This window comes from Lottia gigantea, assembly GCF_000327385.1.
Source record: "Lottia gigantea unplaced genomic scaffold LOTGIsca_29, whole genome shotgun sequence".
NCBI classification, from domain to species: domain Eukaryota; kingdom Metazoa; phylum Mollusca; class Gastropoda; family Lottiidae; genus Lottia; species Lottia gigantea.
In genome coordinates this window covers 1,584,789-1,601,049 of record NW_008708943.1, presented here as the reverse complement: position 1 = coordinate 1,601,049, position 16,261 = coordinate 1,584,789, and the positions used below count along the sequence as shown (strand labels likewise).

Below are 16,261 nucleotides of genomic sequence, written 5' to 3'. Positions count from 1 at the left end.
TTTTTGGTGACTCTTTCATCTGTATCAAGTTTAGCTGATTTTTATTGGAAAAAGATCGAAACTAACCATCCACTTCTAAAGATACTTGTAAATCAAGAGAAATACCAGACTACGACAGAAGACCGTTTCACAGACATACCCATTAAGAAGTTGGTGGATAGAGGATTAGTAGGCCACCGAGTTTGGATGTCCATTATTCCTCCTGTGACATGTGCCTATGGAGCCAAGGCATTTACGTATTATGATTCCCAGTTTCGCCTTTCTCGTCACACAACAAACCAGTCATGGGATCAGATTAACTCAAGAGTTTTGGCTCAGAGCTACGACTCTATATAGTTCTCATATAATGATAACTTATTTTACCAAGACGTTAAAGCATAAGAAACAGCTGGTTTTCAACAAAAGGATGGGTGACATGTTAATATATTAAATACAATATTACAGATTATAGTTTGAAGAAGTGTACGTTAGTTTCACCTAATGTCGTAACTATACACGTCTTACTTCCAGCTTGTATCTTGTATACACCAATTTAAGAACAGAGGACAATCAGTTTGTGATTCAAGTTGATATTACATTGGTATTTGCAGTTTTAAAAAGTATACCTAGATTTTTTTTTTTTGTATTTTAAATATTGTATCTTGTGTTTTTTTTTTATTTTAGTGCCGTGACCAGGATTTAGGCAACTTTCGGCAGATTGGTCAGGCAACTTTCGGCAGATTGTTCAGACTCTTTCATCTTTATCAAGTTTAGTTGATAATAGGCCACCGAGATGGGATCAGATTAACTCAAGAGTTTTGGCTCAGAGCTACGACTCTATATAGTTCTCATATAATGATAACTTATTTTACCAAGACGTTCAAGCATAAGAAACAGCTGGTTTTCAACAAAAGGATGGGTGGCATGTTAATCTATTAAATACAATATTGCAGATAATAGTTTGAAGAAGTGTAGGTTAGTTTCACTTGATGTCGTAACCAGGGGGTGAGAAGATATAGAAGTGTTACTTCCAGCTTGTATCTTGTATACACCAATTTAAGAACAGAGGACAATCAGTTTGTGATTCAATTTAATATTACATTGGTATTTGCAGTTATAAAAGGTTTGAGTAGATTTTTTTTTGTATTTTAAATATTGGATCTTGTTTTTTTTTTTTTTTTTTTTTTTTGGTGCCGTGACCAGGATTTAGAGAACTTTCGACAGATTGTTCAGACTCGTTCATCTTTATCAAGTTTAGTTGATAATAGGCCACCGAGTTTGGATGTCCATTATTCCTCCTGTGACATGTGCCTATGGAGCCAAGGCATTTACGTATTAGGATTCCCAGTTTCGCCTTTCTCGTCACACAACAAACCAGCCATGGGATCTGATTAACTCAAGAGTTTAGGCTCAGAACTTGATATCGTAACCAGGGGATGAGAAGATAGGTCAAAATAATTCATCATATGCCATGTTCGGTATCTTGGCATTAGGCTAAATAAATTCACCGTTTAAAAACATGGTAAGAAGATATACACGTCTTACTTCCAGCTACTATCTTGTATACACCAATTTAAGAACAGAGGACAATCAGTTTGTGATTCAATTTGATATTACATTGGTATTTGCAGTTTTAAAAAGTATACCTAGATTTTTTTTTTGTATTTTAAATATTGTATCTTGTTTTTTTTGTTTTTTGTTTTTTTTTTTTTTGGTGCCGAGACCAGGATTTAGAGAACTTTTGACATATTTTTCAGACTCTTTCATATTTATACTCATTCTTTTACTGAAATCGACGAAGATACGCCGGCTAACATTTTTGGAAACATGACATTACGGAATCCACATCGGATTCAAGATTATGGTTTCATAGTTCAAGATTTTCGAACTTTTCTGAGGAAGGCATCGTCAAATTTTTCTTTGAAGTATTCGAGTCCTAATGTGTTCTTACTAAGCTAACAGATCAACACAAAAATTGGAAACTTTTCATTTACTACTCCTTGGCCCTGTCTGAATGATTTTGCTTTCTGCATTTACCTGCAGCTAATAGTTTCAAACGATACTTGTTTCCTACCAGTGTTCCAATATAAGTGCAGAGATACAAGTATTGTTTACATTACTGATGGAGTATTGTTTAATCAAGTCTACACAGACAATCGAGGCAGAATCCAGTTGATTACAATATTGGATCCACATTTGATTCACACCAGGTTCATACATACAATTACGGATCAATTAGAGCTCCCATAGATCAAGAATCTATCGTCTACAAAGAGAAGGTCGCCTCGATGAGCAATGGATATTGTTAGATTAATTATTATGTACATTTACAGTAATCAACTCGACTAAAGTCGAAAAGTTTGTTTTAGTGAATAAAAAAGGGTAACAAAAGCCATCCCAGGGTAGAAAAATGGAATCTTGAAGAGTTTGTTTAAAAAATGTGCATTGGAATATATCTTTGGTTGAGTGAAGTTGGAATCCTATGGAATGGGTTAGTTTAGGGTAGTGATGGGCCGATTGTCGCAAATAATCGGTTGTCGATCGATTATGTCCTACTGATTGCGACAATCGATTTAGAACATGAAAACTCGATTACCGATAATTTAGTTAAGGAAAATTGAGATTTCATATAACATGATAAACGTCTGATAAATTTCATAAGAAGTTCTTACATGATCAAACGACTGTTTTAGATAGGTCAGAGTTAATGTTAGTATCCAGATTTCGTCTGCCTCACCAGGAACCTTCCAAGAATTCTTCTCATAGTGTATATTCTAGATACATTTTGATTGTTACGTCAATGGATACCCGATAGTTCAAGAATGTGTAGGCAAGAGTTACTTCCCTTAGAGTAAGCTGCGAAATTATTTGACCTAATTTAAAGTTTAGTCCATTTCATTCGAAATATTCTATTAATTGATAATATTGTGCTGGAAATGAGTAAAACAAAAGTTAAGGTTCGTCTTTCTCACCAAAAATTTCATTCAAAGTGCATATTTGTCTTGTTATAATTAAATTTATAACCTTGACTAATGTTTACCTCCCTTGAAGTGTATAATCGTTAGGTTATGTCGCGTTCGAATCAATGCGTATATACCAAACTTGGTATGAAATTTTGTAATACAGAATAAAATGTATGATACGTTCGAATCTGTCATCATTTTCAGAGAAAATCAAGTTTAGGCAAGTTATCTTTAAAAGAGGGAGCTGCCAAAAACATGTTGAATTTGAATAGATCTAGATAGATAACAGACATAAAACATCAAAACGGGTCTATGCATAACTGTTACATAATTTGAAAGACCAAATTTGTAACTACCCACCCCCAAGCCTAATTTTAGAAAATGAAGGTCGTTCTTGTAATACAGGTCCACTTATAACCAGGTCACTTTTATACGCCCACTCTCCACTGTGGCCATAAATTGCTGTCACCCCTGTTCGTCCATCCATCCACTCAAGGCTTATGAACGCTATAGACAGTTTTTATTCGTAACATGCATTTGGATGCTGTAGTTTACTTATGACATTTGGTGTTCAGTGTTTCATCCAAAATATCTTGAATAAGTTGGAATTTGACAATTATTGATGTATTGTCGACTCAAGATACTCTGAAAATGCATTTAAAGTGGCTTGGTTTTAATAAAGTTTGTGTGCAGCATTTTATTCAAAAGATTTTCATCTTTACTCAGATTTTTTTTCCATGTGTTCACTCATATCCATATGGCCACTTGCAAAATGTCATATTGAGAAAAATCTCAAGCCATGGTCTCAGGGCCCATGTATTAAAGGGACATTAACTCTGCCAGTGAAAACAATATTTATTTATTTTTTATAATTTTCAATATCTACAATACATCATCAAATTATTTTAGAAAAATTCTCAAAAAAAAAACAGTCAAAACATTGATACACATGTTAACACTGTACATAAGTTTTATTTACAACCATAGCATTTTATACATACACGATAAAAAATAGTTCCAACCCTGTTAATAACTTGTATTTGAAACTGCTGAAACCACCCAAGTAAATACTTGCTGAATTGAATATTGTTGTGTTAAAATCGACTGGAGGAAAATTCCCATGAAATGCAAGAAAGAAGGCAAGATATATCATTCTTAAGCAAATCCTTGTGGTATTATATAGTTAAAATTTGAGATCTATAAGCTATGTGAATTCTCTGAGAACATGCCAGAAGGACAAACAGTAACTCATGATAAGAATCGACAAGAAATTCTAGCAGACATTTTGATTTGGCTTAATCCAGCCAAGTAAGATCAGATTGTAGAAGATGTTTAGAGTCAATAACCGAGTAATAAATAAGATATCATACAATGTGTAAGGACTTTAAGATTTAATTAGTGAAACCTAGATTCTCAAATCGGTATGTTCTTATACCAAATGTGAACAAGACCCATTTCAAACTGGACTTTATCAAGAGAATATAACAAATATGAGATCACTAAGGAACAATCAAATTGACATATTCTTCAATTGGTGTCATAATTGGAGATCCAATCAAAATCACATGACCAACTTTAAATCACATGACCAATTTTAAATCTAATGACTAATTTAAAATCTCAAGACCAAGTTGAGGTCACATGACCAATTTTCAATCAAATACATGACCAATTTGAATCAAATGACCAATCTAAGTCCTTTGGCCAATTTTAAATCTTATAAATAATTTGATATTTGACTAATTAGAATCACATGACCCAATCATATGGCCTATTGAACTTATATGACCAATTTGAATAACATGACCTATTAGAATCCCATGACCTATTGAACTGACATGACCAATTGGAATCATGTGACAGTAACAAATCACATTCCCATTTTGTGCATCCAATTCAAATCCAATGAGTGATTTTAAATGAAACATCTAAAGGACTAATTTAGATGATGTTAAAGCTGATAATAAATTAAGCCAGATAACTGTATGTATCCTTCTGCCCTTCCACTCTCTCTAAATATTCCTTCTCTATTAAAATATCTATACATTTCTGTAATAAAAACAATAAATATTATTAGATATGTGGACTCTCAAATTGTTGACAAACAAGCTCCAAGAATGAGGAAAGAAAGTTATGGTTTTTTTTACTATCTTTGTTTCTAAATAAGAACAATAAATAATACAGCAATATATTTGGCATGACACCAATAGCATTTTTATTTAAAGAATGGACCCATAATCAATTAATTTTCTTTCATGACGATAGAAAGTGATTATTTATAATCTGTAAACTGAAACCAAAAGAGGTGTGGTGCATTAGCACTTAAGATCCAAGAAATCAAAATTATTCTGAAAATTCATCATGAAATCAATTACCTTAATAACTGGAACTCGAGGTTTAAAACGTGCTGATAATTGATTTAAAACTTCTGCTAATAAATTCTGGTGTTTTAGCTGTTTTCTCATCTTCATTATTCTAACAATAGCAGCCTGTAATATAAGTAATATGAAGTCAGCTTGGAATATTAAAAAAAAAATCCACAGTCATGAAATGTTAAAGGTAAGTACAAAAGACATGAAATGTTAAAGGTAAGTACCAAAGACATGAAATGTTAAAGGTAAGTACAAGAGACATGAAATGTTAAAGGTAAGTACAAAAAATATGAAATGTTAAAGGTAAGTACAAAAAATATGAAATGTTAAAGGTAAGTACAAAAAATATGAAATGTTAAAGGTAAGTACAAAAAATATGAAATGTTAAAGGTAAGTACAAAAGACATGAAATGTTAAAGGTAAGTACAAAAGACATGAAATGTTAAAGGTAAGTACAAAAGACATGAAATGTTAAAGGTAAGTACAAAAGACATGAAATGTTAAAGGTAAGTACAAAAGACATGAAATGTTAAAGGTAAGTATAAGAGACATGAAATGGTAAAGTTAAGTACAAAAGATATGAAATGTTAACGGTAAGTACAAAAAATATGAAATGTTAAAGGTAAGTACAAAAAATATGAAATGTTAAAGGTAAGTACAAAAAATATGAAATGTTAAAGGTAAGTACAAAAGATATGAAATGTTAACGGTAAGTACAACAAGCATAGAAAAAGTTAAAATTGCCTTTAATACCTGAATAAGTAGCTTTCTATCTTCCTCTATATGTTTATGTGTGATTTCCTGTTCAGCTTTCACTTCAGTTTTCAATGGCACATTAATATTTACACGTAATTTTTTACTGCAAAATTTACAAAAATTAACTGTCAGCATTGAGACTTCTCTTATTAACTAGATGAACTAGAATAATGGCTTTATAACCATTTATTTCACATCATGATTGTATTCACTGAAGCACCAATGATGGGGCAATAATTACGATTTCCAGAGTAGTTGGTAAATCCAGCTGCTTTTTGTGAACAGAATTTATTGATCAGTTTATTGATGTATTAGTGTATCATTTCAGACTCTGATAATAAGTTGAAATAATGGAAATAAAATACCTACTTTTTATACATGGTAAACAATGAGACAACAGTTTGAGGGGTTAATTCAGTTTCTGCTTCCTTGGTAACTAATAATTTAGACTTTAGTAAGATCTGTAAAACTTGAGTTAACAATTCCTACAAAACAAAATTACAAAATTAGAATCAGTACTAATTGGCAGTAAGAAGACTACTGGACAACATCTGGAACTATCTCAACAACCTGGTTGTTTCTCATTCATCGCAAATTTTGAAATTTATTTTAATATATGAGAAGAAAGAGGGCCCACAACAACTTGTAATATTTTCCAAAATGGCTTTATACTTGGTGAAATGAAATGGAATTTGGATACCCTCCTTATCTGCTTGTGATTGAGCTGCCAAAAGGATGCAGCCTGCAGTAGTTTAAATTTTGCTACAACATTGACATTTGCCTACTCTTTTTCAGTTCTAGATGATGAGAAATATAAAACCTGCAGTAAAAAGGAGCCTAAATTAATTGTCCAATCTGAATCACACATATCTATGATTTTTTAAATAAAGTAACCCACCATTTTAATTTGCGTATTTTCAAATAGTTGCTGTATAGTAAAATTATCCATTAAATTATACTGCAATAAAACTGCCATTTGAAATGTAGAGGACTGAAATATAAAGAAACAGTATTGAGGAAAAGTTGTAGCTGTGTCTATTAGAGTTTTAGTTATTGCTTAGTTGGTATGGTTTAGTTAAATGGAGCACTAACATTCAGTTGTTTAAAGCTCTTTCAATCTTGGAGTGCTTGGTTACGTCAAATGAATAGTTATAACCAGGTTTCTACTTTTATACAATGTAAAATTTCTTCAGCCACTCATCAAAACTGTCCCTTAAGATTCAGCCTAAGAAGCCCTACGAGTGAATCTGTTTTTAAAACTGTTTGTCCTTAGTTTACACACAGTAAAACCAGATAAGCTTTACCACAAGCAACCCCCTCTCTCTTACATGCCAACAATACTTCTTGTCATCCATGACCAATCCTCAACCCATCCAAATGGCCGTTTTTGTCCTACCTGTAGAGTGTATCTGTTTTTAAAACAGTTTGTAACCAACTCTCCTTTACACATGTGGTATAACCAGTTTAGTTTACGTCCACTGTGTTGAGCACTATAGAATGTGGTAAACCTTTGAAAACTTCGTTCCAACTGAAATCAAAGAAAGCAACATTATCGTTTGGGTCACAGATTTTTGACATATCAAAAATTGAAGTACTATGCACGCCTTGACTATGGCAGTGAAAACATTTTAAGTATTTAGGCTGTTAACATTGTCATTGAGTGATATGGCAGATGACAAAGGCAATACTGGAGACTGCTAATAACGTCCTGGAAGTGACAGTCTAAACTGATATGTTTTTATTGCATTGTAGGACAACTGGGTGCAGGATTTGAAAAGTAATATGAACAGCTGAATTAAACTCTATCAGCAGATAAAGTAATTTTAGACAATCATATCCCTTAAAAATTCTCATATAGAGTTATTATCAATGATGTCATAATCATAAAGACAGGGTGAAGAAAAACATTAGAAATACCACTCACCTCTACTGGCAAGTTAAATGTACATGATTGTTGAAATGGCCAGGAACCAGAACTTAATACCTGCATACTGAAATCAACTGTAATAGAAATCAATTACTTAGTTTCTGTCTCACTTCTTTGGCAGCATTGATGCAGACACAGCACAACAGCAATGCAAAAAAAAAGAAAATTGTCTAGAATTTAAACTCACTTAACCATAAGTGGTTTTATGTCCAATTTGTTTGTTTCTCGCTACAAATGGGTTAATGAACTCATAGCCATGTGGTCGGCAATGGGGACAATTTGTGATCATGAGACCTATATTTGATGTAGGTTAAAAACAACTATCAACATTTTAGAAAATAAGAGCTCCTTTAAGACTAAACTATGATACTAGCATTCTCACTATCTGATTGATCAATAAACAAAACTTACTGTCTAGAGAATCCCCCTGTAGGTGTTTTTTAAACTGTTCGTTTAAATCTTTACTAACTCCAATATCTTGGAACATTCTCTGTAGTTTAGAAGTGTACTCAAACCCACATGCTTGCTGTAAATAAATTGAATATGCTTGATCAATGAATCTCTACACTGTCATTAAAATACACAATATGGTTACATGGTTATAAATTTTTGGCACATTTTCAGGTAAACAAAGGTCATATACAAATGGAAATGAAGGAAAAGGGATTTCTATACCTTTAATTTTGAGATCATACTGGCCTCAGCATCATCACTAGCTGACATATGCTGAACCAAACGTTTCCCTAACATTTTACTGTAAAACTTCTGGAATACATCTTTATCTTCTATATATTTAAACATTATCATCTGAAATTAGATAGATAAAATTAATGACAGAATGATTGAATGGAATAATATAGATAATAGAATGAATACATGGAGAAACTATTGAACGTCTAAAAACGTGTATGAATGCATGAAATATAGAAATAAATAATGTAACTGATATTTTGTTACATGATTGATTGATTGATTGATTGATTGATTGATTGATTGATTGATTGATTGATTGATTGATTGATTGATTGATTGATTGATTGATTGAATGAAAAGAAAGAAAGAAACTTGAATTTACCACTTGATTTAGAGTATCTTCTAACTCAGCCTCTTCAGGATTTTTAGAACTCTTTTTCAGGAGAAGATCACAGTAGCGAGCTAGTAATTCGGGAGATTTACTCGAGGCTTGAGCTAATTTTGTCACAGAATTATTGTTAATAAATCTACCACATGCCTGAAAAATGAGAAACAGAAAATAGAATAACATATGAACACTTTCCATCATTACTGTTATTGCATAAAATCTCAGTTAACAAAGGTTTGGAGTTATTTTCGATGTATAACCCTTAAACAGAAATACCCATATCTCTTATCTCCAAGAGTTAAATATAAACGGATCCCTCACACCAGTTGTGTATGATTGAGAGTAAGAATAGCAGTTGTGTATGATTGAGAGTAAGAATAGCAGACATGTTTCGAACGAAACTCTTGAAACATGTTTCAGCGCAGACTCACTTTGATTCCTATGCAATCTTCAATGAGTTCACTTACAATACAATGAACATTTAATCACAACTATGGCTTACCTTATCTAGAGCTGCCACAAAACCTGAATCATTGTTGAAAGCTGTCATCACTAGAGCATGGTATTTTTTATGGACGTCTAAAACAGTTTGTACGTAGATCTTTGGATCCTGTAAAGTAAAACAATCTATATATATTCAACTTTTAAATATTGATCATATTTTTTAAAGATTTGTATTTGGGATATTTTTTTCTCCTAGACCTCTAGCTGAACATTTTACAAACAACATGATTTCTGACAATTTAAAGATTAATTTTTCTAACCTTGTGTATATCAAGTATTATTTATGATATATTGCAATTAGCAGCTATAACTTGGCTTAAAAACTAACACGACTTACATTTAAAGCAGCTTCACCACATCTATCTATGGCAGTTTGTCCCTGGTTAAATATATGGGTCTCTAACAGAGACTTTAATTCACCCAGACCGTCCTGTATTCTAGACACTAGTTGGTACATTCTACCCAGATCTGTAAATAAACACATAGAACAAATAACACACACCAGCCTTAAATAATACTGATAGAAACACATAATGGTCCTGTTGATCATAAGCACCCCAATGTTAAAAGTTCTTTTGTCTCTATGAAAGCCTTAGTATTCCACTCTTACAGTTTTGACCTGTGGGTATGCAATTTGGTAACTTTCCCCCAATCAAAAATAACTTGACTACCCACAACTACTGATACTTTTAACCTTGTAACCTGCTTCTGTACCTTGAGAAAATCTCAATCCCAGAAAAATAGTTTGCATACTCCCACTTCATTTTTAGCAAATTTAAAAAATATGATTTGTATACAAATTGGCCCCTAAATATGTGTCAAAATGCACCAAATAAATTCAACTTTTTCAAAATATTCTTGGGAGAACTCTTTCAGACCCTCCATGAGAGGATTGCAACAAGACGCCTCCACAGAATTCTGGCATATTGAATTTAGGCTGACATCGTCAATGCTAAAGTGTTTTTTCTGTAGTATGTATGGTCAGGGGCAAGGTCAGAAAAAGTGTGCCTTGATCCTTTTATTTCACTCTTCTTTTCTTTCAGTCTTGATATAGAAAAAGTAAAACATAAAAAAAATTCCCAACCCTACCATTCCTTCCCTCATCCTTGACAGTTCAAAGACACCTACCATCATTCTTATCAGCATCTAACAGATTTTGAAATTCATAGTGAAAGATTTCCAGATGTTTTTCAATTAAAACCTTTTCACAAACTTTTGCTAAGACATCTTGTGTAGATTCATGAAGGTAGAGTTGGACTCGTTTAAATTCTTCTTTTAATCGTGTTTCACCCTAGAAAATAGAAAATAGAAAATAGAAAATAGAAAATAGAAAATAGAAAATAGAAAATGAAATGAGTTTTTCAACCAAATACTTTGTTTCTGATTTTACTAATGTAGACAGTCAATGCCATGCAGTGCACAATCAGGGTCAGTTTTTGCGAAAGACTATTCTTTTTGAATTTCCATCTGTTAATGGATCTACATAAATCTTGATAATAATGGGGCATGTAAACAATTCATGACAATAAAAATACCCAAGAACAGATATACTGTATCCTTCTGAGGACAAACCTAAGATATTTGGTGCCCATGATTTCACATTATTCAAGTCAACGTACCTTTTTCATATATTCAGTGACTGGGTTTTGCTGTAAAAATTCTGTACTTTCTTTGATATAAAACTGATCTGTGTCTTCTAAAAACGATGTTTCAAAATGTTCCTTATATACAGACAGGGTGGGGCCTTTCGCACTTGAGTCATCTTCATTCAGACCTAGTTCAACTGAAAAGTAATAAATAAACACATATTACAGTGTTATAGGGTGGGGCTAGTAGAGGGTGAAAGTAAAGAAATTTTCATTCTGAAAAACAATCAGTTGGAGAGAAAATTCTTAGACACACTATATATTTTAATCAAATGGCCATCCTGTAAAGTCCAATGGGGTTTATTTCAGATGAAAGTTATCAGGGCCTTCATTGCAAGTATTTTTTTTTCAAAGTTCATAACAAGTGTGAAAATCTAAATGCGAAGAATTAAGTCTTGTCTTTAACCATGAAATGAATTGATCTCATACAAAGTGCCAACTTGTGACTTACCATAACAGTTTATAACACCACTGATTAAACGAGTGTTCACTGTCTCACCGTGGCGTTCACGTTCTATCAATTTTAACACAGCGTTTGTGACCTGTTTATTTAAAGGTCGGAATAAATTGTCTCTCCACGTAATTAGAGCCAGCTGAAAATATAAAATATAATCAAATCAGGGCTGATGTTTTGGTGGCATTTACCAGTCATGTCAGCTTTGTATCAGTTGTTCACTTTCTCAAATTTTTCTTGAAAAAAAAAACAATTCTGACATCAAGGTACAAATATGAACACTAAAGAAGAGAAGCTCCCTCAAAAACAAAATGAATGGAGGAAAAGATAGAAGATTGAATCATGACCTGCTACATAATTAGTGGAAAAAGATTGAATGCCCATTAACATGTGTATTGTTTCATTTGCCAAGATTAGTGAAAATCCTGAATAGAGCTCAACTTAAATTAAAATAAATAGTGACTTGGCAATGCTCTAAGCATTGAGATTAAGCAGAAAATGACACTACCCTGCAGTTATCTTAACAATCTAAAGATTGAGACAACAGCAATGAGACTAGGTACGCACTGTTATTTTATAAAAGTATGAAGCTTACAGAATAAACTTCATGGATTCCTTTCGTTCCCTCATCACATTCTCTACGAACCCAGTGTCGGTTGAGATAGGCACAAATACCATTTAAAACTTTACTAGAGAATTGATAATCTTCCCACTGCCTGGTGTAAAACTGTAGAACCTGTTCATCTAGTAAGTCCTGACCATCCTGTAATAGACAGATACAATCCAGAGTATAAAGGATGCAGAGAACCTCTCATTAAAATAATAATTTAGGGCCTGGATTTCTAAAAGTTTGAATCTGTTATTGAAGGATATCATGGTTGGTTATAGTGTGCTAGTCATCTATAGACACCCCTAAATCTTCAGTTGAACTATTCCACACATGCATACTTTTTTATCAATATGCCACTTTCATGTATAATGGAAGAGCTCATTAGTAAAATTAGGGTTTTTTTTTTTGCCTATCAAATCATTTTCAATTGCAGTTATAATTTCAAATAGTGCTCAAATAATTACAGACAAGTACTGTTTTACCTAATCTATTGCAATCTAAGGAGTAGGCATGAAACAGAATCCCCAGTTCCCAAAGAACAATATGAGGATGACAAAATCATTTCTAAAGAATGTGTACTACCAGTACAATAAAGTCTTTGAATGGCATTTAGCAATTGTGAGTACGATATATAGGCACAGCTTTATGGAACAACAATCACTGGTTAAAGTTTTATGCAACGTTTCGACGTGTTTCCCCCGTCGTCCTCAGGCACATAATGAGAAGAAGTGATGGGCAAACTATGTATACATTAAGGCTTATTATTAAGAACACACAAGAGATAAATGGCACCTTTGGGGAAAACAGCTAACTCATTCATTAAAGACTCAGAAGAATTTGTCACCAAATTGAAAGAACTGCAGATCACAGGGAAGATGTACTCATATGATGTTGTCGACTTATTCACCAATGTCCCATGTAAAGATGTGTTGAGTATCATAAGAGATAAGATATCTAAATTAGAGACCCCACTAGATACTACACTTACTACAGACAGCATCGTCGATCTCATTCAGATGTGTATGTCCTCTACCTACTTCACATGGGGAGATGAGATCTATGAACAAATCCACGGTCTACCTATGGGAAGCCCCTTGTCACCATTGATTACTGAAATCTATATGACAGCCTTTGAGGAAAAGACCATGGAAACCTCTCCGATCTCACCAATCTGCTGGTTCCGGAAAGTTGATGACACCTTTGTCATGCTTAGAGCTGAAGATGACCCATCAGCTCTACTTCAGCATCTTAATGCTCAGCATAAGAGGATCAATTTCACCATGGAAGCAGAAGAAGATAACTCTATACCCTTTCTGGATGTGAGAATTAAGCGGTTAGGCGGTCAGTTGAAGACATGCGTGTATAGGAAACCTACACATACAGATCAGTATGTGAACTACCATTCCAACACCCCTCAACATGTCAAAAGGGCAGCCATCACAGCGCTGGTCAGAAGAGCAAAAAGGATTTGTGACCCAGAATACTTCAACAGGTAAATTGAATCCCTCCAACAACCAAAAACCTAAGGGATGTGTCTACCAAGTTGAGTGCTCCTGTGGAAGCTCTTATATAGGGGAAACAAAGAGACCCCTTGATGTTCGACTCAAAGACCATCAAGACAAGCCGGCAATGAAGGAACATCTGCTGTGGCTGAACATCTTGCTATGGGAAGGAAAACAGGACATAAAGTCAACTTTGACAACACCAACATACTGACAATCAATAAGCACATAGATAAAACCAGGAGACTTCATGAAGCTATCCACATCAGAAGATATCAGCCTGACCTTAACAGAGATGAAGGTGTTCGTTTATCGCATGCATATGATAAACTTATCAACTTGTAATTATTCATATTCAAAAACAATTTCCAACTTTAAGCATTAGTTATATGAACAATGTAATTTCTATTAATAAAAGACTCCAATACCAGCAATAGTTGTTTATTTAATCTTCAATTAATCTTTTTTAATTCATTTACTTTACTTCAATTATTTTACTTAATCAACCTGTATGTTATTTTAAGAATTATATACCTCTTATTGTACCTGTTAAAATTTAATGTAATGTATCAATAAACCATTTATCTCTTGTGTGTTCTTAATAATAAGCATTAATGTATATATAGTTTGCCCATCACTTCTTCTCATTATGTGCCTGAGGACAACGGGGGAAACACGTCGAAACGTTGCATAAAACTTTAACCAGTGATTGTTGTTCCATAAAGCTGTGCCTATATACCAGTACAATAGTTTACCAACCTTTAAGAGTTTAACAAGATATGTTTTTAAATATTCTTTTAATCTTTTATAAAGTTCATGACCCACAAATTGAGCTCCTCCTGCAGGTGGTTTAGGTTTCCGACCTCCGGTGCCACGACCTTGAACTTGCGAACCTTGGCCTTGACCCTGTCCGTGAACACTGGTGCAATAATTATAGACATGTCTGACAAACAGTTAAAGAATTCTTTGGGAATAGTTTTAGTGATATATTGAATACAATATTTCTGTTTTACTTTGCTAAACCATATGCATACTTTTCTTTTGAACCAAAATATACAGTTATGCTAATTTTTTTAAATTTACGTCTTGGGGGTGATAATGCAGAATTCTAGTTAAATCTGGCAATAACCTAATTTGCCTCAAATTCTTAAAAAGCTTGAGAAGAAAAGTAGTATAAAAAAAATATTTAATAATTTCCATCTGCAAAAAAAAATGTATTTCCTTTCAAAAAAGAAAATAAAATGAGACACAAAATTAAAACTTATAAAAAGGATACGTATAAAGTGCTATATATCGAGGTTTATTCATGTATTGTCTTTGATAAACATGTTCAATTCCTGATCTCAAATCATCCCATATCTGATCTAGTTCAATCTGTCGTACTCCGTGTGGATTTTGACCGCGAGAAGATGGACCGGCCATGTTGATATGTAAAGGGAGAAGGGTTAGGAACAGCCGTTGAACTTCTGATTGGCTGGGTGTAATTAAGAGACAGAAAAATCGCAATTGTTTCCCCTGACTCTACTCCATTCTCAGTCTGAAATGTATGGAAACTAAAATAAAATAATAATAACATACCTTTACTATTAATCAAGAAGCAAAATCCTTTACAGTTTCACTGACAAGAAAACAGTTTAAACATGTTGAAAGTAAAAGGATGAAAATGTTACAACATCATTTATACAAATCATATTCTCACATGCTAATGAAAGATACTAAGCAAGCTGTGATATAGTGAAGCACATCTGATCTGATAATCCTGAGCCTTGACATTTTCTTTGCAAAAGTGACTGAATCGTAGGCTCATCTCAATAAGTTTCCTTCTAGTTTTAAATTTAAGTCAGTCGGTTAAAGCTGTCTTAAACTTTAGCACAGGAAATAACTCAACTAAAAATGCAGCAAAAAAATTTCAACAAAATAGACCAGACAAGATCAAGTTTTCTTGAAAATTAAAGTGTGGCAACTAATAAGTGATTGGTTAAATTGGAATAACATTTAACAAAAATGAGTCTTTTTTTTCAAATAAAACCACTAAGCCTTAATACAAATGATCTACCAAAGAAAAAATATTAAAAAAGTCAAAACAGTTTTTTAATAAAAAAACAACCCATGATCTAAATGCAGAGGTTAAAGAACTGCATCATAAAAATTGACATTCTAGCATAATTAATTTCTTTGATCTTACGCCGACTCATTGATCCAATTAACGGATTAGAGAACAAGAAGAAAGGGAAAGGATTTCACAAAAATACAAATGGCGGCCATATTGCGACGATTCACTTGAGTCAAAATTACAAAAGAAGATTTGTACCACATGAAAATATTCAACGTTAGGAAAATGGTAAATTTGAAAAGAAAATACCTTTAAACTTCCAAATAATTCGCTCCTGTAAAGCTCACAGGCTTAAGGAATTGTCAGATTAGAGTTTTTGACAGAAAATTACAATGAACAAATTTTTATTTTAAG

General features: G+C 33.0%; 1 protein-coding gene across 1 annotated transcript; it reads right to left on the bottom strand.

Moving 5' to 3' along the window:
- Window positions 1–4,230: 4,230 nt before the first annotated feature.
- LOTGIDRAFT_215748 (hypothetical protein) lies at window positions 4,231–16,261 on the bottom strand. Its single transcript, XM_009056850.1, has 20 exons — window positions 16,157–16,261; window positions 15,071–15,331; window positions 14,554–14,737; window positions 12,278–12,445; window positions 11,680–11,821; window positions 11,202–11,365; window positions 10,711–10,873; window positions 9,920–10,050; window positions 9,581–9,688; window positions 9,073–9,228; window positions 8,673–8,804; window positions 8,409–8,523; window positions 7,995–8,071; window positions 7,467–7,598; window positions 6,969–7,061; window positions 6,440–6,555; window positions 6,068–6,173; window positions 5,318–5,431; window positions 4,612–4,991; window positions 4,231–4,531 (listed from the first exon to the last, which is right to left on the bottom strand). The coding sequence occupies exons 2-19, from the start codon at window positions 15,214–15,216 to the stop codon at window positions 4,911–4,913; spliced, it is 2,328 nt and encodes a 775-aa protein (XP_009055098.1). The 5' UTR covers window positions 15,217–15,331; window positions 16,157–16,261; the 3' UTR covers window positions 4,231–4,531; window positions 4,612–4,910.

Excerpts from the sequence above, each read along its gene's own strand:
- LOTGIDRAFT_215748 (XM_009056850.1), bottom strand. The coding sequence starts at position 15,216 with ATGGCCGGTCCATCTTCTCGCGGTCAAAATCCACACGGAGTACGACAG. Across the intron at positions 12,446-14,553 it reads ATCTTGTTAAACTCTTAAAG|GATGGTCAGGACTTACTAGA; the intron begins GTTGGTAAACTA and ends TGTCTATTACAG. Across the intron at positions 6,174-6,439 it reads TTGTTTACCATGTATAAAAA|TAAAAAATTACGTGTAAATA; the intron begins GTAGGTATTTTA and ends TAAATTTTGCAG.